General features: G+C 38.6%; 3 protein-coding genes across 4 annotated transcripts; 1 reads left to right on the top strand and 2 right to left on the bottom strand.

Annotated features, from left to right (window-relative positions):
- Positions 1-194: 194 nt before the first annotated feature.
- On the bottom strand, positions 195-1,971 carry LOC103451469 (loganic acid O-methyltransferase-like). Its single transcript, XM_008390868.4, has 3 exons — positions 1,754-1,971; positions 816-1,478; positions 195-674 (listed from the first exon to the last, which is right to left on the bottom strand). The coding sequence occupies exons 1-3, from the start codon at positions 1,841-1,843 to the stop codon at positions 336-338; spliced, it is 1,092 nt and encodes a 363-aa protein (XP_008389090.2). The 5' UTR covers positions 1,844-1,971; the 3' UTR covers positions 195-335.
- Positions 1,972-2,976: 1,005 nt separating this feature from the next.
- On the bottom strand, positions 2,977-7,691 carry LOC103451468 (uncharacterized). 2 transcript variants are annotated; one of them, XM_070810651.1, is made up of 8 exons: positions 7,388-7,691; positions 6,865-7,284; positions 6,692-6,770; positions 6,200-6,584; positions 4,598-5,930; positions 4,390-4,484; positions 4,018-4,159; positions 2,977-3,903 (listed from the first exon to the last, which is right to left on the bottom strand). In XM_070810651.1, the coding sequence occupies exons 1-8, from the start codon at positions 7,602-7,604 to the stop codon at positions 3,224-3,226; spliced, it is 3,351 nt and encodes a 1,116-aa protein (XP_070666752.1). In that variant the 5' UTR covers positions 7,605-7,691; the 3' UTR covers positions 2,977-3,223. The 2 variants fall into 2 exon arrangements, with proteins under 2 accessions (XP_070666752.1, XP_008389087.3); XM_008390865.4 differs by having other exon boundaries at positions 6,200-6,583; positions 6,697-6,770.
- A 2,132-nt stretch (positions 7,692-9,823) lies between these two features.
- On the top strand, positions 9,824-18,549 carry LOC103430605 (alanine--tRNA ligase-like). Its single transcript, XM_029091100.2, has 23 exons — positions 9,824-10,233; positions 11,144-11,382; positions 11,476-11,616; positions 11,738-11,884; positions 12,120-12,272; positions 12,444-12,573; positions 13,127-13,223; positions 13,299-13,419; positions 13,659-13,718; positions 14,336-14,386; positions 14,460-14,555; positions 14,913-15,014; positions 15,249-15,371; positions 16,002-16,145; positions 16,243-16,314; positions 16,421-16,496; positions 16,591-16,733; positions 16,825-16,933; positions 17,013-17,200; positions 17,373-17,462; positions 17,574-17,753; positions 17,975-18,148; positions 18,319-18,549. Exons 1-23 carry the CDS (start codon positions 9,894-9,896, stop codon positions 18,388-18,390), a joined length of 3,048 nt encoding a protein of 1,015 aa, XP_028946933.1. The 5' UTR covers positions 9,824-9,893; the 3' UTR covers positions 18,391-18,549.
- The last annotated feature ends 1,916 nt before the right edge of the window (positions 18,550-20,465 follow it).

Below are 20,465 nucleotides of genomic sequence, written 5' to 3'. Positions count from 1 at the left end.
TTGGAACGATACAAAGAATTGTTTAAGAACCCTTGGGCAACACTTCCTTAGAAGCTAGTTTTAAAGGCCAAGTTGAGCTCCGACAGATAATGAATGAGTTGCACAAGAATGTCACTCAAAATGTCATTTTTTAAAGTTATTTGCACGACTTTTGTTCATTTAGTTTTTGGAGTCCTTTCAAAAAGTGTATGGAATTCTTTCAAATGAATAGGTTTACTCAAAAGAAATAAAACATATGCAGAATAGTCAAATACAAAGTCCGCTTTCAAGAGATATACCAAAAGAAAAGTATTAACTAAACATAAGAAAGTGTTTAGCACAATATTTGTGTTGCTTCATTTGCGTTTGAGAGCAAGAAACAACTGAGTTCCTTCTTTGCAGCTGGATTCTATTTTGTGAATAAGTTCTCCACTTTTTTCATAAACCCTATCAAACATTTGGTCCGTTATCTCAGTTCCAAAATGTGTTTTGAAAACTCCCTCCATGCCAGCTCTGAGCTGCATTGTGAGTCCCGGCCCGTTGATCATATGACCGGCTTTTGACCATGGGCTTGTCGACTCAATTCTCGCTATGCTGAAGCATCCATTTCTTTCGATCACCTCCATCATTTCCTTCGGAGTTGTGTTGTATGTTGGAATGTTGAACGAGTCCACCTCTCCTTCGCTAATCAATCCCTACGAGTCAAGTGTTACAAAACAAACATAGAGGAAGTTAGGTGCGTTGCAAGAGACAAACGCATTGTCATAACCAACTAACATAATTCTCGTCTGTTGAATCTTTCTAATTGAACACGTAAGAGTTGCCAACTGACTTACTTCCTTGGCAATCTCCATGAGAGTAGACCCCAGAAAATCAAACATGATGCCATTTGGAATCCGAGATGGAGGGGTCCCGTTTGGGATGGCTTGCATGATTATCACCATCATTCCACCCACCACAAGCTCTTGAGCCCTAGCTTCCAAGAATGCTGTCATGTCTTTACCAAATTGGGCTGCATAAGCATCAACTACTTCATCAGGGGAGGTCGTGTAGTAAATCTTCCCTTTGTTCCACGCCGGAGAGTTCTTGTCTACCACTTGCTCCGGTACCTTAGAGAGCCAGTGAGCTGCATACGAAGAATGCACGAAATGAAGCGAGGACTTGGGGAATAACTGGCCGTGGAAAGATCCCGGCACGCCAGCTGCAAAGTACTGCCTTTCCGGAGGCAAAGATGCGAAAAGGGTGTTGAAATCGTTGGCAACATGATCACTGAAGAATACTTGGAATTCAGGCATTTGGGAGGAGATGCATTGGGATTGGTACTTGTGGTTCACTGCCTCCAGAATGTTTTGGACACTAAAGAAAGTGTTTGGTCCAACTGAACATCCCAAATCTGCTATCCGAAATGCGTTGCTTGGATTGCAAGAGAAGTCCTCTACGTCAAGCTTCTCTGCTATTGCATCATCAAGTAGACTCTTTGAAACATTTGCTGCAGCTCTCTGCACAGTATAAAATATAGTTTGTGTCAACAAAACCTCTTACAAAATTTTCTATTGGAAGAGCAAGGCAAAAGTTCATTTATTCATAAGAATTGAAATTCGAAACATGAATGCATATTAGTCGAGTTTGCTAGAGCAATGTGCTCTCACCTACACCCAAGTTTGAATCTCCCTACCCCCTAATATAGATAAATTTAACGCAAATTATCCAATCGTTTTTTAACATGAAAATTATGAACATGAACAACTACATTAGTTGATAGAACTGAAGGAACCTGGCAATTGGAGTTTTTGGTGTAGCTGTATGCGCCATCTCCACCGTTCATCGGATAGGCTTCCGGCACTGTGGTTTCGTTGCTGCTCATCTTCAACCTTCTCTCTCTCTCTCTCTCTCACGAATTGTGCAGGTTGTCAGTGAGAGATATCTGCAATTTATAGAGCACACGCACACTCATGATGACGTCCAGTTGACTGTTATTATGGATCGAAAAATGATTCCATTTGTTTTATTTGGAGTAGTTTTCTTCATGTTTTTAGCGTGTGGACCATCTTCTTTGACAAATATGACATCTCCATCTATAATTTATTTGCCAAACGACGTCATGTATAACGCAAACACCGAAAGAAAAGTAAACAAAAAATAAATAATCAAACAAGTCAATAAAAATTGGGATGTGCTATCCACACACCCTTTTTTACTTCATACACACCCTCTTAATTTGTGACCGTCAGATAGATTAAATTAAAGAATATCAAATGGCAGAAATTAACAAAAGTTGTGTAAGAAGTAAAAAGGGGCGTGTGAATAGCACACCCCTAAAAATTAATATAAGTTAGGGATGTGATATCCACACACCCCTTTTTACTTCTCTCACACCCTTTTAAATTTCGGCTGTCCAATCCGATGAATTGAAGAAGATAAAAAGACAAAAATTAACAAGGGGTGTGGGAGAAGTAAAAAGGGTGTGTGGATAGCACACCCCTAGAAGCTATTTTTCTAGCCGTCCTCTCATGAATAGAAGGGAAATTTCGGTATGACGAGCACCTCTCATTCTAAGTAGAACCACGATAAGGTTAAGGGTGTGCTATCCACACACCCTATTTTACTTCTCACACACCCCTTGATAATTTATGTCCGTTGATATTTTTCAATTCATCCGATCCGACGGCCGAAATTTTAAAAGGTGTGTGAGAAGTAAAATGAGATGTGTGAATATCACACCCCTAAGGTTAAGTCCTAAGTGGACCGAAACGAATTAAAGTCTCATTCTCTTGCAGAGACATTATAGATGAATAATCGGGTGGTTTTCTCGGTACCATCGACATCGAGGTGAAATACCAACCAAAATGTCTGTATTGATCGCTTTGGGGACCAGTATCCTATGGCGTGAAGCTTTAGTGGCGCCGCCTCGACACATTCACCCTCTCTCCCCGTCATCGACCCACACAGAAAGAAAGAGCATCGAAATGAACCACATTTCAGAAAAGATCGATTAAATTCTCATGAAGGTTTTCTATATAAATAACTTCTCATGAAGGTTACATCCAAGTCAAGCCTGTAGTTCGATTAGTAACATAATGAACTAAAAATTCCAATATTTTTACAGTATTTTGCACATAAGATGTTACAAACATGTCAAATTGTTTTGTGTGCAGACCTATTTCTCTCTAAAACCTCCTTCAGCGCTTGCTCAACCAATTTCCTCTGTGCGATGCTCCGAAAACTCTATCACGTCGAAAAACTGTCAACCCGATGGCCAATCCAAATGCCTCGTACCATCATCACTCAAGTCCCAAGCTCCTTCAGCAATCTCATCAAAGAGTTGGTCCCAACCCCAACTTGAATACCCATAGAAAAACCAGTGGTCGCTGACAGATTGATTTCCTAACTTGATCTCTTTGATTTTACGAAGTGTTGCTGATTGATCAAGAAAGTAAACACCCGGCAGGACTTCCGGATACTCATTCGTAACAAATCTTCGAGTTAATGCAACTAGAGGCATTCCAACCTTTACAAGTGGTCCTCCAAAAGACAGAGGGGCCTCGGATAGCATCTCCAGCCCTTTGTCCAATTCAAGAAGAACATCCCATTTGATATTCTTGTTAATAATCAGACCTTCAAATCCAGAAACTCGATCTGCCTTGACGATAAGAACCTCTGATTTATCAAAGGGATGTACAGTAAGAAGTTTATCAGTAGCAACTAAAGTGGAACCGGTCACCACACGCAGGGCTGCTTCCTGCAAACCTTGTGATGTGTGTGACTCGGGCTGATTGTCTCTAATGCCTTGTTTATGCGTCTGTGTTAAAAGTATTTCATGAAGTGTGTCCTTTTCAAAGGGAGCTCCCTCGTGAATGTCAGAAGACTGGACCTTAAATAAATTTTGATTCCTTCCCCACTTTTTTGCTACAGTCCATAAGCTTCCTACAAAATCATCAACAAGTAGACGACATAAGTCTTGAACAAGGAAAATTACTATAAGAAGTTAAGGATCCATAGACATTGGTAGTATAAACATCGCACATTAAATTGAATTACCCTTCTCACTGATAAGATCATCCGAGTTACTTCCACGATCGGCCATAAACTCGAAGATTTCAGTGACTGCCATATCCCCTTCATAAAGGACAGCATTCTTCTTTTCAGCTGGAAAGAGCACGAGAGCAGGATAAACTTCCCTCTGCTTTTCCAACAAAGGTATGAGCACACAAAAAAACACGAATTTCACACATTCAAGAACAATTTTTAATTTATTGTTCTTCAGGAATAGGTTACAGAACATACGCTACTTAGAAACGGAGAAATGAAACTACAGATATAACAATAAAAGCCAGCTAGGTTAAAAGATACGTATTCACACTACTATAAATATATACGAGGAGAAATATTAGTGCATTCCACAAGACACACCTGATTCATTGATTTCAATATCAAACTGCAATCATTCAAGGTGCAATCAAGCAAGTATACTAATGGAAGCTTCAGCATTTCATCCTTCAAGTCGCCTGTCAGATGTAGCCAATCATATGAATACAGGACCAGTAAGACAAAAATGGACTAAACATGGAGATAACGTTTTATATAACCCATCTTTATAATATTATTAGAATGCAGTTACCATCGTGAAACCTTGTTTTCTCATTCTTTGATCCACTTTTCAGCAACTTAATATAGTCCCTCATAGCCCGATATATTTCACGAACAACCAATTCCATTCTCTGGCAAAATCCACACCATCTATTGCTAAAAAGGACCAAGACATCCTTATTCCAAGCGTCAGTGTCTGATTGATTAAACCCAATCACCTGGTCGGTGAAGGTATGACTTGTAACTCGAGGGACAGAATCCACTTCACGAAAATCCAGATTAACAAATGGTGGTTGAGTGGCCTCCCTAGAGCTTTGAAGAACAGATTCAGACTGTTGATATGGAAGAAGACTTCCATTAACAAACCCAGAAAGAAAATTAGCCAGTGAAGGATAGCTAAGATCAGTCTCTTCTGAGAAGACAAAATGTTGCTGGGCAATGGGATCAACTATCACCAAGGCAGGAATTTTTGATCCACCAGTGAGACTATTAAGTAATCGATAATTACCATCAGAAAAGAAAAAAGAGCCCTCAAAACCTTGAGAGCAAAGCTGTTGCTCCCCTGATTTGTCTTCCTGCGAAGAACTTTCTTCATCGACCTTTATATCTTCAGTACTATCAAGTTTATGATCTACAAGATGTTGTTCACTATCTGCAGATAAGAACTGCTTACTTGTACCAACATATGCTGTTTTCTCTTCATCAGTCTGAGAAAAGATGTCAGAATCTGTGACTTCCGAAGTTTCCAGATGCTCTTCAGCAGATACACTAGTCCTGTGTGGCAATTGATCCTTGTCTGAATTAACACTACTTGTCACAAGGCCTTCCTTAGACAGCTCTTCTGTAAGTTGATCAGACTGAAGTTCTTTCTGTACTGGCAATGTATTCACTAACCTGATGTCCATGTCATCTGATAAAAGTTGGAAACCTAACTCTTTTGCAAGCGAGCTTAATTTACCTTTGTTCTTTTGCTTAAGTACGATATCCAAGATCTCCTTCAAGGAACTACCCTGTAGATCCAAAGCTATATTATCCAAAGTGACTTGCTTTCCTTCATCTACAATCATGAAAGTAGACGTTTTGTCGTTTAATTTGATTGTCTGAGACAACTTTAGTTTTGGATATCCAGATGTACTCCTTAATGCTTGATAATCTTGGACCGAGGATTTCTCAGACTTGTCTCCATATTGCCCACCACTTTGGCGTGAAATATGATAGTGCAGTGCCAGCTCTCGAAAAGCATCAAGAGCTTTCTTACATTTTATTCTAGTCTCTGACAAGTCAGATGATCTATCCACAAATAGGAGTGCTGATGGTTGGTTTGCAGGTAAAGCAGGCTTCAAAGTGTTTCCAAGACCTTCCAACTACAAAATATTATGGATCAATTTTTTCACTGCTAATTTTAATAACAAAGTGAGCTATCCACAATAAATTATAAAAAGAATTAGTATAGCACAAAGAAAAAAGAAGTAAACATGCAGGATGAGATACTATTGACCGCTGTTTTAATCCCTTAGCATGCGTGGAACCTAAACTTGGAACTACTGCCCTATTCATGCACCAATTTGTACATGTAAGTATAAGTTAACCGAAAATATGTTTAGTAATCCAAAGGGAAGAATAGATAACTCACCTCCGTAACAACCAAATTATCCATCTGTAAAGCATTTTTGAGGTCCTCCTCTTTCTTAATAATCTTTGAACAGCCGGGGCATCCAGATAAGTACAGAACTGCCAACCATGTACTGGAATCTTCAATCCCAAAAGTTGAGAGCATCGATCTTTCTGAGACCAGACCAAATTTATACCTTTCGGGAGGTAGAAAGAACTCCCGTGCAACGGTTGTGAACTTTGAGAGGAAAGAGTCAAACAGCTGATATTCTTCGCGATTACAGAATGAGCTCATTTGCTCAGACTCCTCAAAAGAAGCACTGTCATTTACCGAGCTGAAGTCCCCAAGCCAAGGAACACCACCAAGCCCATAATCAACACCGCACATCTTTGCACTTTCAATACCCTGTTTTTTCCCAAAAAGAAAACAGCAGCAAACTATCACTACACTTGTGCTTCTATATTTCATCACATAAATTAGTATCATAACAACAATGGCAGTTCGAAACTACCCGCGACCTTCTGGATATTCTTCCCCAAGTGTGCTGGTGATGAATTCGCCTCTCTGCTGATGTTGAATCCAAGAAAATTCCCTGCAAAGAAAATTTCTTATCAATTAAAGTAGTGCGTTATCAATTAAAATCTAATCGAAAACACCAAACGATGCCTTAAAGTTTAAACCTTTACCTTGCAGAGCAGAACCGTTTCGATCAGTTCCATTCATCTTCCTCCTGGCAAGCAATTTCGAAGTCCATTCGCAAAACTCAAACAGAATCAAAGCTTTGTCAGTTGAATCAACGAACTCTTTCAGTTCCTCCGGAGTTTTCAGGGACTTGAACGGAAGCTCTTCTGGTCCAACCGCCACATACGGACGGAGCGAAGCCAATACATTTTGCGCCCTAAGTCTTCCGCCATACTTGTAAGACACAGAATTGTGATAGTACAAAACTGTTGTTTCCTCTGCTCCAGTGGCAGCTCCAATGGCGTCCGCCAACACCTTCTCTGCGTTTCTGTACATAAACCTCAATCTCAATGAGCTGAAATCTTCATGATTATCGGTAACCAATTGAGCTACATCTTTCATGAGCGATCGAGATTCTCCCGACCCTGCGCGGCATTTCAAGATTAACTCAGAATAATTAATTAACATAAACTCGTGATTAGAGATTAATAACTAGGATTAGATTTGAGAGCGACAGAGAGACATTACATGGGAGAGTGACGATGAGGAGGATGTGAGGGTGGAGGCGGATCTGGGAGGAGAAATTTTGCTTTGTCAGGAGTTGCCATTCGCCTACGCCGTCTGATTTAGATTCAACGGCTGGGATTGCTGCCGCGAGGAATATCCAGCAAGCTAAGAACACCACTTTCTTATTCTTCGTCGTCGTCGTCGTCGTCGTCGTCGTCGTCGTTGTCGTCGTCGCCATCACACTCTCAGAGGATCACTGCGGCTGTGCAGAATACACTTCCAGCCTTTCACCCGCCGACCCGATTTCCTTTCCCCTAAAATTCAGCCGAATGAAAATGGGCTTGCGAGTCGGGTATTTGGGTATGGCGGGTCGGCCACCAAGATGATCAATGAATTATTTTGGGCTGGGTCGGGTAGGCTTAGGATGAGAGAGGCGAGTCTGAAGCCCAACTTAACCGGCCCATACTAATTTGGGCTCGGTTCTTTCTGTTTACTTTCTTCGATGGTGATCCAAAGCACGAACCAACTAAATTGGTACGTAAATTGCAAAGGTGTGCAAAGATTTATCGATATTTAAAAGCCGAGTGATTATCCGATACCTCATTCTTTGTGATAATTCCGCGTCGAATCTACAGTTTTCACTGGACTGCCGGCAATGATGAGTGCTGCTTGATTAAGGATTTGAACATTGGTGACATAACAGAAGGTATAATTCTCAATGTCACTTTTGTTACTTCGAGCACAAGCATGTGGTTGGTTGATAGTTGATTTTTTTTTATATCATTAAAAAAAGAAGTACAACCATCAACCGCTACACCATAAGCACCACGGGTTACCTAGTGATTGAGACGAATTTTAAGCCTGTATTTCACATGACACGTTATGGATTCAATTTTTGGGATTGGCGAATCACGTGATGATAGTCATGGAGATGCTAAAATGTCTATGTGAGTCTTCCTAATCCCTAAAAGAGTGCATGACCATGACAACAAGTCCACCCCTAAAAAAATGCACCAGCATCCAGCCCATTTAATCCACTCAGTGAATAATGATATATCCCAATGAACAGTAATAAGTCAAATGCATCTCCATCCCTAAAACTAAATAGCCTAGTCAATTTTATTAAAATATTATTAATTTTTATTATAAAATAATAATTTAACTTTTATTTTCTGATTTTTTTAATAAAATAAAATAATATTATTATTAAAATATTTTTAATTTATGCATCTCCACACCTCTTCCTCGTCTCCACCGCCATCCACCCTTGCACTTCCCTTCCATTCCCACCACCGCCTCCAAACCTCCTCCTCCTATCATTTGACGTCGTCGCCCCCCCCCCCCCCCCGTCCTTCAAATCCCAAGCCGACCTCAACAACAAGTTCCTTTACACTCTCAACAAGCGCTTCGACTACTGCATCTCCACACCTCATGTCCTTCAAATATTTTTAATTTATGCATCTCCACACCTCTTCATCGTCCGCCCGTCCTTCTCCCTCCATTGCTCCTTCCCTCCGAACACCCTCTCCCGCCTCGACCAGCTCTACTTCTCAGCCTCCACAACACCTCCCTCTTTGGCGCAAAAAAATTAAAAAAAAAAAAAAAAGTGGTCGGCGTCATGCTGACATCAACATGACGACAAATGGATCTTCCCTTTATTCTGTTGATGTTGGGCCAGCTTGTGGTCTGGCTTGGGCAGGGTGACAACCTATTAGGCTGGGGTGGAGCAAAAAAAAGGGATGACGATCCATTTTTTTTGCCTGGGTGCCAGCCTAAAGGGCTGAGGTGGAACTGCTCTGATAAAGCCACAAGCTGGCCACTAGTTTTTAACTCTTTTATAAACTCTCTTATAATTAAGATTGAATACCCTGAATTTGTAATCAAATATAATAAATTTTCATAATCTCAATTGAATGTAAGATTGAATGCTCGAATTCATAATAAAATAAAATAAAATCTCAATTAAATACATTCACATAAAAATTTGGAATTGTGCAAGTTATGTAATCAATAGTAATAAAATTGTGGATGAAAAAATGGAAGAGTAATGGTAGGTTAGGTAAACTAAATTTATAGATAAAATTTGTAAACTAAATGATGCTAAAAAAATACTTATGCTAAAAAACCTTATGCATGAGTGCTTTTTATTATAAAAATATTGAAATTTGTTTTAAAAATTCAAGTGGTTGGTAAAGAAATTTCTAACATCGGTTTCTCTTGTCAATATTATTACGACTAAATTTAAATTTTCATTCTAAACGTAGTCATATTATTTTTATAATTATAAAAAAAACTCTTAGTTATTTTTTAATTAAACCTAAATAGATTCTTATACATCCTTAATTAATCGTTGGCATAAATTATTCTTGTCAACTTACCCAATTCTTTATATTTTACAAAGGTAAAACGAGGCATCTATTCAACCATAAAAAAAGGCATAGATTCAACCAAAAAGAAGAGGCATATATTCCACAACACGTAACAAAAGGGTTGCGTTACCACTTATGACCCAATAGAAAAGGGATGAATGAGGAGTGGATTTCGTGAGAACGGAACAATAGCCTTCCGCTTCCTTCACCTCTTACAACCTTACTCTCGTTTCGCTTCTCCCTCTTCTCCCATTCATTTCCCGCCGCCGCGCCTCTCTCGCAGTCGCCCCCTCGCCGCGGGCTACAGGTGCTACTCATCCTCCGCCACGTCCTCGTCTCCCTCCGCCATGGCGGGCGGTGAATCGCAGGAAGTGGAGTGGCCGGCGAAGCGCGTCAGGGACACCTTCGTCAAGTTTTTCGAGGACAAGGGCCACGTCTTCTGGAAGTCTAGCCCCGTCGTTCCTCACAACGATCCCACTCTTTTATTCGCCAATGCTGGTTCGTCAATCCCGATTTCAATTCCTCTTTTATTAGTTTTTTTTTTTCTTTTCTTTTTTTGAGTTTAGTTGTTGCTGGATTTTACTGTGGCGGAAAACGAATCAGGCAGTTCATTCCCGTCTTATATATTAGGGTTTTGTGCGCATATTGCTTTATTCCATGTATTTGTTCATTCGCTTGATTCAAGTTGATTGTCATGAGATCCTGATAATCGATTCGGGTAGTTCAATCCGTGCTGTGTGTTAGTTTCTTAATTTCCATGAAATTTTCTGGTTCGATTTCATAGAAAACTTGCCGGCACAGCTCTTTGTTCTGGTCAACTTCTCGGCGACCTCTTTAGCTCATGCTCATCTATTGTGAACGCTAGCACTTTTTAATAAATGATGCCATTCCCGACTTGGGAAGTGAAGCTCAATTTATATTCATTAGTTCACCGCTAAGATGTAGAACTGGATCGTATAAGAGATTTTCAATCTGGAATTATCTTATATATATATATATATTATTGCAACCCTTCTTTCTTACTTCTTAGTGATAAATTATTCGACAGACACGCACTATGGAACTCCATAAAATAAATTGTTTGAGACTTATGACCTGAGTCGGGAAAAAGGGGGCAGTCACAGGTAGGAATTCATTGATCAATGGTCCCGCTACCTCCATTTGCGCCCGCTGAAGGGGGAGGGTTTTGGGCAAATATGTTGAATCTTTGGTTTTTTTTTCCAGTAACCAGACAGTGTATATCTTTGTTAATTAGCTTGATTGTTTATGGAATCCCATGTTGTGTTTTAGTTTCCTTTAATTTCGGGGTTTTGTGCCATTATATTGAATATTTGATAGTTCTCCCACCCACCAAATGGAGTATATATTTGCCGATAAGCTCGATTGTATGCATGTTTCGAACGAATAGGTATGAACCAGTTCAAGCCCATTTTTCTGGGCACAGCAGACCCAAACACTCAGTTGAGCAAGCTGACTCGAGCATGCAACACCCAGAAATGTATAAGAGCAGGCGGGAAGCACAACGATCTCGATGATGTAGGGAAAGACACTTACCACCACACTTTCTTTGAGATGCTCGGCAATTGGTCTTTCGGGGATTATTTCAAGAAAGAAGCCATTGGATGGGCTTGGGAGCTTCTCACAAAAGTAAGCAGATTTCACCCAATTTTAATTCTTCACTAGCAGTAACTATATTAGCGCTGATAATTTTACTATGACTCTTGACGTATTGATATGCAGGTTTATAAGCTGCCAGAAGATCGAATTTATGCCACCTATTTTGGTGGTGATGAGAAGGCTGGTCTTGCTCCTGATGATGAAGCTAGAGAGTTATGGCTTAAGTTTCTACCAGCCGGCCATGTACTACCGTTTGGCAGTAAGGTATGCTATTCTTCAATTTTTTTTTTTAAATTTATAGTAGTTTTGTAATGATTATTTATCAGGTTGAAATGACCTTATCTAATTGGTTTTATTGTTATTGTTTCTCTCTCCACCAAAATAGGATAATTTCTGGGAGATGGGCGATACGGGTCCTTGTGGTCCTTGCACAGAAATCCATTACGATAGAATAGGAAATCGTGATGCTGCATCATTAGTCAACAACGATGATCCTACCTGCATTGAAATTTGGAACCTCGTCTTTATTCAGGTATAACTTTGACATCATATCTTATGGATCTTTGTATATGGATTAGCATTTCTTTTATATAGGTCCAGAAAATTGGCATTGAAAACTGGAATTGTGTTCTTAATGGTTTATATTTATTGGCACAACATCTAAAATTGCAATATAAGCGCCACATTATTTTTTATCTTTGCTTTCTGGTTTATTTTTTGGACAATTAATTTAGTAAACTGTATTTGTTCCTTGATTACTCCAACAGTTCAATAGGGAAAGTGATGGTTCTCTAAAACCTCTCCCTGCTAAGCATGTTGACACTGGGATGGGATTTGAAAGATTAACTTCTATACTTCAGAACAAGATGAGCAATTATGATACTGATGTGTTCATGCCCATCTTTGATGCTATCCAACAGGTGAGATGTCAATTTCTTTTAGGGTCCTCTCAAAGCACAATACATTTACTATCCAGAAAGTGCAAACCCAACTACATAGAGTATATAGAGAGACACCTACACAGTAAAGAAAAAGAAAACGAATCAAATTCTGTTATTGACATTGCTTTCATGTCTCCAATATTTTTATAGGCAACAGGGGCTCCACCATATTCTGGGAAAGTTGGTGTGGATGATGTAGACAAAATTGACATGGCATACAGAGTTGTTGCCGATCATATAAGAACTCTTTCATTTTCCATTGCTGATGGGTCTCGTCCAGGTAGGCAGACAATAGTTAAATGCTACCTTCTACTGTACTGAAATTGAGGCCATTGGTGTCTGCTTCCCACTGGGTAAACAGAACTCCATATATGGGACACGGTTGTGAATTATTGGTTGTGGTTGGTCTACTTATTCATTACTTTGCTCATCGTCTTTTGGCTCTGTTTCATCGGCGGTGTTTGGCTCCATGTTATTTGTAGAGATATTGTAGTTTACACTTAAGGCTTATGCCTTGTAATTTTTAAACGAGTTGGAAAGGATATATTCTTTTTAGATAGTGACTGATCAGACTTCTAATGAGTGAGAAAATATGTGAAGATACTCATATGTGCAATAGTCATCCTATTTTTGAGAAAACTAAATAGTCGTCATATTTTTGGGAAAACTGTGATGCAGAGCTCTGGGTGTTCTCTTTTTTTTAGTTGGTAGTGATAGTTTATTGTCTACATCTTACATTAAGATATAATGTTTTTGAGTTGTTTAATACTTTCTTAACCTTTTTTGGTGGAGTAATTTTAAAAGTGTACCTTATGAGTTTCTACTTATGTCAGGCAATGACGGTCGTGAATATGTTCTGAGGCGCATTCTTCGTCGTGCTGTTCGGTATGGAAACGATGTACTAAAAGCTAAAGAAGGATTTTTCAATGGGTAAGAACGACAGACATACTGCAATTTGTGATTTGTAATTATATGGAATGTTGATATGATATTTGTGGAATCCAGGCTTGTACACATTCTGGTGACAGTGATGGGTGATGTTTTTCCAGAGGTACAACAACATGAAGCACATATAAGGGAGGTAATCAAAGAGGAGGAAGAAACTTTTGAGAAGACTTTACAGAAGGTATGAATGTACATTATGAATATTTGTATAGGCATTTCTTTTCCTTTGTTGCAAAGTTCAATATTTTGTGGTTCTTTTGATTGCATTAAAATGAATTCCCTATTCATGAGACGTTCTTTTCTTTTTTCGTTATATGTACACACTGAGTTGTAGAGAGATTTATGTTTTTTTTTTGTTTGGGGGGTGGGGAAGGGATGTTATGTGCAACTAAGTTGATTTGATGATTGATTTGTTTTCAGGGAATAGAAAGATTCAAGAAGGCTGCTCAGGATGTTCAAGGCAAAACATTTAGTGGGCAGGTTCGTATTTTCTGAATTTTGTTTTACTCTTTCACTTATTTTCGACCGGTGTCATATGTGTCATTGCTGTGAGTATTATTCTCACAAAAGAAAGGGAGAAACTTTTCATTGTTCCAACCTTTCATTTAACACCACTGCAATGCTTCTTCTAAAGTTACTGAAAATGCAGTCTTTTATAATATCTAGTTGGTAGAAAACTAATTTAACAACAGAAACCAAGTCCTACACAGATATTTCTCTGTGCATCATAAATAGAAGCGATGATATTCATGCTGAGAAAGAACATTCTTGACACCTGGTATCCAGTACCTGTACTTTGTTTAATTTGACCTTACTTGAATGTAAGTTGATCACAGATGCTGCTCGAGTTTGTTGGAACATGATCTTGACAATTAGCTAAATAACTTTTCTCATAAAACAGACCATTAGCTAGAATACGTGGGGATGAGTTGTGATGCTTCTTTGCACATGTGGATACACCAACTTAAATTATTCTTCGTTGAACTGGATCATTTCCATTATCTATGGGTAGCAGACTGGGATAGTGCTCATGTTTGAAGATTATCATTTTCCCTTGCTGATTACCATGGTTGACTTTGTTCTTATTGTGACTGCAGGATGCTTTTGTTTTGTGGGACACATTTGGGTTTCCATTAGATTTGACTCAGGTACATAAGATCTATTGTTCTCTTGGATATTTATGTGTACATGACTTTGCTCACTGGTACTTTCTTCCAACAGTTGATGGCAGAGGAAAGGGGATTAATAGTTGATGTTGAGGGTTTCAATAATGCTATGGATGAGGCTCGAGAAAGATCAAGGAGCGCTCAAAATAAGGTACTATATCTTCTGACATTTTCCCACTTTTGCTCATCCATATTCTAGTGTCAACTTCATATGTTGGCCAACCTTTTTCTCTTCATATGATGCTGGTTGTTGAAAAAGAAAAATTTTAGATTTTGGGAACTAAGTGACAATAAAATTTATTTTTGCTTACCCTTTTCTTTCTGCACACCCCTGTTTATCTCTGCCGTTTCATTTTTATTTATTTATTTATCTAAGGGCTCGAAATAAAAAGGGTTTATAGGGGTAGACAAATGGTTGTGGAAATCTCTTCTCTTATAAATTAAATGGTATAACAGAAATTTCATGTGGTAGCGCACTCATGTTACCTTTTTTATTAAACTCTTTTAGCAAGCTGGTGGTGCTATTGTTATGGATGCTGATGCTACTGCTACATTGCACAAGAGGGGGGTTGCTGCAACAGATGACAGCTTTAAATTTATTTGGAACCAGGTAGTTTTTTTTATTTATTTATTTATTTTTTTTTTTGACATTTTGCATATTCTATATGTTTTTGCGGAATTATACTAAGTTTGCTATGCAATGTTTATTCCTTGATATACAAAATTGTTTCCAAGAGTTTTCTTATTAAAAAAGTGTTTCGAAGAGTTGAAGCTCCATCAGTCTTTACAAAGGATTAATGAATTTGTTGTTGATTATTGCATTTTTTTTTCTCTACCAATACAGGACCATGAAAGTGTGGTAAAAGCAATTTATACTGGTTCTGAGTTTATTAATAGTGCTTCTGCTGGCAATGAAGTTGGTATAGTTTTGGAGTCTACAAATTTTTATGCTGAGCAAGGTGGTCAGGTATTAATATAAATTGGTTACTTTGATCCACCATTTTAGTATTAAAAGTCTTTGGATGTTACTTTTGTGTTGAATTGGCATAATATAGTCTACTAAACTTACAAGGATGTTACTTCCATGCACAAGATCTCTTTCTCTCTCTCTCTCTCTCTCTCTCTCTCTCTTAAACAAGCGCATCAGATCTTGTATGAAGACAAAATATCATCACAGGCTCCAATTAAGGAAACTGGAAACCAATCCTCTTACTGCTAATGGTAAAAAAAATAATCAAATTAAACTTTGTTGGCCTTTATTGTCGTGCATGCACATCCCCAGCAGCTTCATAATGCAAGGACACATTATGTACATGGATGCAAATTAACACTCACTTTGAAAATAAGGAGTCATTTAAGATTTGTAGGGTCCTTGGTTTTACTTTTCATTTTCATTCTGTAGCTTACATAATATATTCTTCTTGATCAGGAGCACTATTTTGAACTAAGTTAGTGCTATATTATGTAAGTAGGCTTTGAGTTCTAACAATCAGATCACATTGATTGAGATAGTTTTGATTCTTATTAATTGTTTTGTGCATAGGTTTGATTCTTATTAATGGTTTTGTGCATCTGGTTTAATTTGATGTGCGTGTAGATTTTTGATACTGGGTCACTTGAAGGATCCTCTCTCTCATTTCAAGTTTGCAATGTTCAAATTTATGGAGGTTTTGTTGTCCACATTGGCTCTTTTTCTGGAGAGGGTGGCAAACTCTTAGTCGGTGACAAAGTAATTTGCAAGGTGATTCTTCATTTCATTATTTGCTAATAGTTATGCATATGTGATTAGATATATATGTTTCTTTTTGTTTTAACTCCTACTGGGTTCTCTGGTACAGGTTGACTACAATAGGCGTAAACTCATTGCGCCCAACCATACCTGCACGCACATGTTGAATTTTGCTCTGAGGGTATGTTCAAATGCCAACAGCCCAAAACCTGCCACCAGTTTTTTAATTTTTATTTTCTAAACTGTTTTATCCATGTGGTTGCTGACATTCAGCATTTCTAATGCAGGAAATTCTTGGCAATCATGTCGACCAGAAGGGTTCTATTGTTCTTGCTGAGAAATTGAGATTTGATTTTTCACATGGTAAAGCTTTTCAAGTTAGTCCATTAAGTTAAGAGAATTACGTGGTGATCTGTGTCTATTGGATTTCTTAAAACTCCTAGTGGAACTTGAACAGGCAAGCCAGTAGATCCTGACAGTTTGAGAAGAATAGAATCAATTGTGAATGAGCAAATCACAGCTGAATTAGGTGTATTTGCTAAGGAGGTAGCCCTGGTTGATGCCAAGCGCATCAATGGTTTAAGGGCTGTATTTGGAGAGGTAATTTTCTGAATGTTAACATATTTAGTTAGACTTCTCGATGGCTATATTTTTGTCTTGCGTGATACATTTATTTTTGGTTTTAATAAAGGTATATCCCGACCCAGTAAGAGTGGTAGCTATTGGGCGAAAGGTTGAGGACCTTTTGGAATACCCTGAAAATGAGGAATGGTTATCAATTTCAGCAGAACTTTGTGGAGGTTAATGTCATAACCTACTGATGTGTTGTTGGGGAATTTCCAATTTTTAACCTGACCTTTATCTTTTTCATACATCTAGGGACACATATATCAAATACACGTGAAGCAAAGGCCTTTGCTCTTTTATCTGAGGAGGGAATTGCTAAGGGAATACGGAGAATAACTGCTGTCACAAGTGAAGTTGCTTTTCAGGCAATTGAATTGGCTCGGTCGCTTGAGCAAGACGTACATGAAGCGTCCAAGGCTGAAGGAAGCTTGCTGGAGAAGGTTGTTTCTCTTGATCTTTCCCAGAATCTTCATTGTTTGGATTCAGAAATGATGATTCAAGTATTTCTATAAACTAATGGAGTTATGCTTTCAAGTAAAGTTTGACCAGATAGTGTTCACATGATCTTTAATATGTAACTAATCTTTTTTTTTTTTTTTTTTCATTTAACAGAAAGTAGCTTCCCTAAAATCTCGTGTGGACTCGGCACCAATTCCAGCTGCTAAGAAAGCTGAAATCAGGGCCAAGATGGCTGTGCTTCAGGTATTTCAGTTAGTTAGGACAACACCTGCGTTTTTGTTTTTTTTTGTTTTACTGATTCAGTATTTTATATATGTGTACTTAACTGGAATAATTCTTGCTCCATCCAAACAGAACCAATTAAAGAAAGCTCAGAAGATGATTGCAGAGCAAAATATAAAGAATGCTGTCAAGGTTGCAACTGAGATGGCTGAAGTTGCTGCTTCTGATGGTAAAGCTTACTGTGTTTCCCAAGTTGATGTTGGTTTGGATGCAGCTGCAGTTCGTGAGGCTGTTTTGAAGATCACTGGGATGGTCAGTAGCACAATTTCACTTTCTCTTTGGCCTCTTGTGCGAACCGATAAGTGTCATAACATAACAGAGAAACCCATCACCATGGCATGAATTGAGCAATGCATGAATAGCAATCATCATCATGAAATACTTTGATTATTATTTGCTATGATGTTGATCAATTGTCAATTTTCTTGTGAATTTGAGGAGAATAACTTAAGATCATGATGGTTCATGAGCAGGGAATTCCCGCCATGGTTTTCAGCACTGATGAGACCACAAATAAAGCTTTGGTGTGTGCTGGCGTACCAGGGGACAAGGGCACTCAGTTGGAGGTCTCAGAGTGGTTGACAGCAGCTATGGGTCCTTTAAATGGAAGATGCGGAAAAGGAAAAGGTGGCCTTGCTTCTGGCCAGGTTAGTGTTCATCGACTTATGTCTCAACCACTTTCTCCAATTTTTTTCCTTGCCAAGAATCTGAATATGGTTTATGATTGCGCAAATCATATTACTTTTCATGCTTAAGATTTAAGTTGGTTTTATTTCTTACTTTTTTTCCAATTTTCCCATTGAATTGTCGATATCAGGGAACAGATGCATCTCGTCTAAATGAGGCGATAGACCTTGCAACGAGTTTTGCACAGATGAAACTGAGATGAAGGATGACACGAAGCTCCATGGAAGCTTGGAAGAATTGGATAGAAATTACAAGAACTGCAATTAAATTTAGAACATTGATATGAGAAATGTACCAACTGATTACATAGCCAGGTGCTGAATGAGAAGGTTAAAAAAAAAGTTATGTTGAGTTGCACGAATCTGACCTGAATGTCCCATTCAGTTTCCAGATAAAGGTCTAAAACCTGGAGCTGCAACGTTTGTATCCTTTTTTGCGCCTCTCTCTCTCGCTCTCTCGCTCTCTCGCTCTCTCGCTCTCCTCGTGTGGCGTGTTTAAGTGAGGGTAGGGTAGCGTTACGGGTAAAAAGGGTAAACATCATGTGGCTAGACTTGTAAACGGGATCGGGTTTATTGGGTTTGAGTCGGATTTGATCTGACTTGTTATGTTAATGGGTTATCTGAACCCAATCTGTTAAGTTAACGGGTCATCCGAATCCAACTAACGGATCACCCGTTAACAATTATTATTATTATTATTATTTTTCATAGTTTTTTGTTGTTGTTAAGGCTTTACTTTAATTACTAAAATATCCTCAACTAACGGATGCTAACAGATGCTAACGAGTCTAACGGGTTGATCCAAAATGACCCGTTATTTAATAGGTTGTTAACGGGTTCACCCGTTAACGATCCAACCCGTTAAACATCCACTCAAATACTAATATTAATGGATCGGGTTGAGTCGGGTTAACGGGTCGGTTCAAAATGCAAGTCTACTTGTGGCACTTAAGTCTCTCGTGTGGACATTGTTTATATGTCCATCTCTCCCATCATTAAACCACATTAATGAGATATGAGATTTCCTCCATGTAAGGATTTCGTTCTTTTGGTTGAAAAAGTTGATGGAATGCTTTTTGGTATTTGCGCATTCCACGTAATAGAGAAAATAATCATAGTTGGCGATTTTAATATAGGAGGGGAGACAAGTCTCTCTCCTCTTATTCTCATCCTCTTTTTTTCTCTCCTCTCACGCTTTGTTTTTTCGTCTTATTGTTTATATTAAAAAATCAATATAAGATATTGACGTGGCGTAATCGTAACCGTTCAAGTAGGAGGAGAAAGAAGAGAAAAGATTAGGAGGGGATAGAATCATCTTCCTTTAATATAAGGACTTTTGAATAGAATGTTAATGGGAATCTATCAAAAGTGACTCTCTATGGACTCTCCGAGTCTCCGCGCTGAGAGTGCATGAAGATTCTTACTTTTGAAAAGTAATGTTAAATTGTCAAGTGACGTAGAGTTAGATTTCCTACCATTTCTCAATATTTATATTACAAGGTGGGTTTTTTTTTTTTTTTAACATATTATATTATATATACTAAGGAAAAGATGATAGTCTTAGTCTTACAATGAACTAGTAATAATTTAATTCAAAATTTATCTTTTACGAGAATCAAACTTAAGTGAAACTATGAGGAGGTGGTTTCTAGAAAAGTTAGAATTTTGGTTGTAACAAAATAAAAGAGCATTCCCCTCTCTTTTTAAGTCGTTAATTGACAGAAGTGTCCCCTCTGGTGTCCACTTTTGCCCATCTCATCATTCGCGAGTTGGAGCTCCAGGAGGCAGGCCCGCAGGAGTGCTCATACTCAGTTGATTACCATTTATTTTATTTTAATTTTTTATTTCAAATAGATATTGGTTGTTAGGCTATCTCCATCCGACCCGGTCAAAGGGTCACAGGGTTAAAAATAACTAAGAATGACACGAAAACCGTCTCTAACCGAGGGTTAGGCCAAAGAGTTTGTGGGCCCTATCGAACCCAAATCAGGCCAGCGGGTTGGCCATTTCCAGCCCAACCCTCCAGTGCCAGAATGTCAAGCTTAACATTTTGCTAGCCATCCATCTCCAGAATGTCAAGCTTGACATTTGTCAACCCTTCCAGCTGCAAAATGTCAAGCCCTCTAGCTCCAAAATGTCAAACTGACATTTTGTCAGCCCTTCAGCTCATCCCATTTGAATGCCAACGTCTACTTGGCGTCATCATGACGCCATCTAGCAACAGCTAGCTAATGTCATGCTGCCGTCAAGTTACTGTTAGAATTATTATTTTTGGACG

This window comes from Malus domestica, chromosome 13, assembly GCF_042453785.1.
Source record: "Malus domestica chromosome 13, GDT2T_hap1".
In the NCBI taxonomy this organism is placed as follows: Eukaryota; Viridiplantae; Streptophyta; class Magnoliopsida; order Rosales; family Rosaceae; genus Malus; species Malus domestica.
Note: the sequence above shows the minus strand (reverse complement) of the source record. Positions and strands in the feature narration are given on the sequence as shown.

Excerpts from the sequence above, each read along its gene's own strand:
- LOC103451469 (XM_008390868.4), bottom strand. The coding sequence starts at position 1,843 with ATGAGCAGCAACGAAACCACAGTGCCGGAAGCCTATCCGATGAACGGT. Across the intron at positions 1,479-1,753 it reads CCAAAAACTCCAATTGCCAG|AGAGCTGCAGCAAATGTTTC; the intron begins GTTCCTTCAGTT and ends TATACTGTGCAG. Across the intron at positions 675-815 it reads TCATGGAGATTGCCAAGGAA|GGATTGATTAGCGAAGGAGA; the intron begins GTAAGTCAGTTG and ends CTTGACTCGTAG.
- LOC103451468 (XM_070810651.1), bottom strand. The coding sequence starts at position 7,604 with ATGGCGACGACGACAACGACGACGACGACGACGACGACGACGACGACG. Across the intron at positions 6,771-6,864 it reads AAACGGTTCTGCTCTGCAAG|GGAATTTTCTTGGATTCAAC; the intron begins GTAAAGGTTTAA and ends TTTTCTTTGCAG. Across the intron at positions 4,485-4,597 it reads GAAAACAAGGTTTCACGATG|GCGACTTGAAGGATGAAATG; the intron begins GTAACTGCATTC and ends TACATCTGACAG.
- LOC103430605 (XM_029091100.2), top strand. The coding sequence starts at position 9,894 with ATGAGGAGTGGATTTCGTGAGAACGGAACAATAGCCTTCCGCTTCCTT. Across the intron at positions 13,420-13,658 it reads TTGAGAAGACTTTACAGAAG|GGAATAGAAAGATTCAAGAA; the intron begins GTATGAATGTAC and ends ATTTGTTTTCAG. Across the intron at positions 17,754-17,974 it reads TTTTGAAGATCACTGGGATG|GGAATTCCCGCCATGGTTTT; the intron begins GTCAGTAGCACA and ends GTTCATGAGCAG.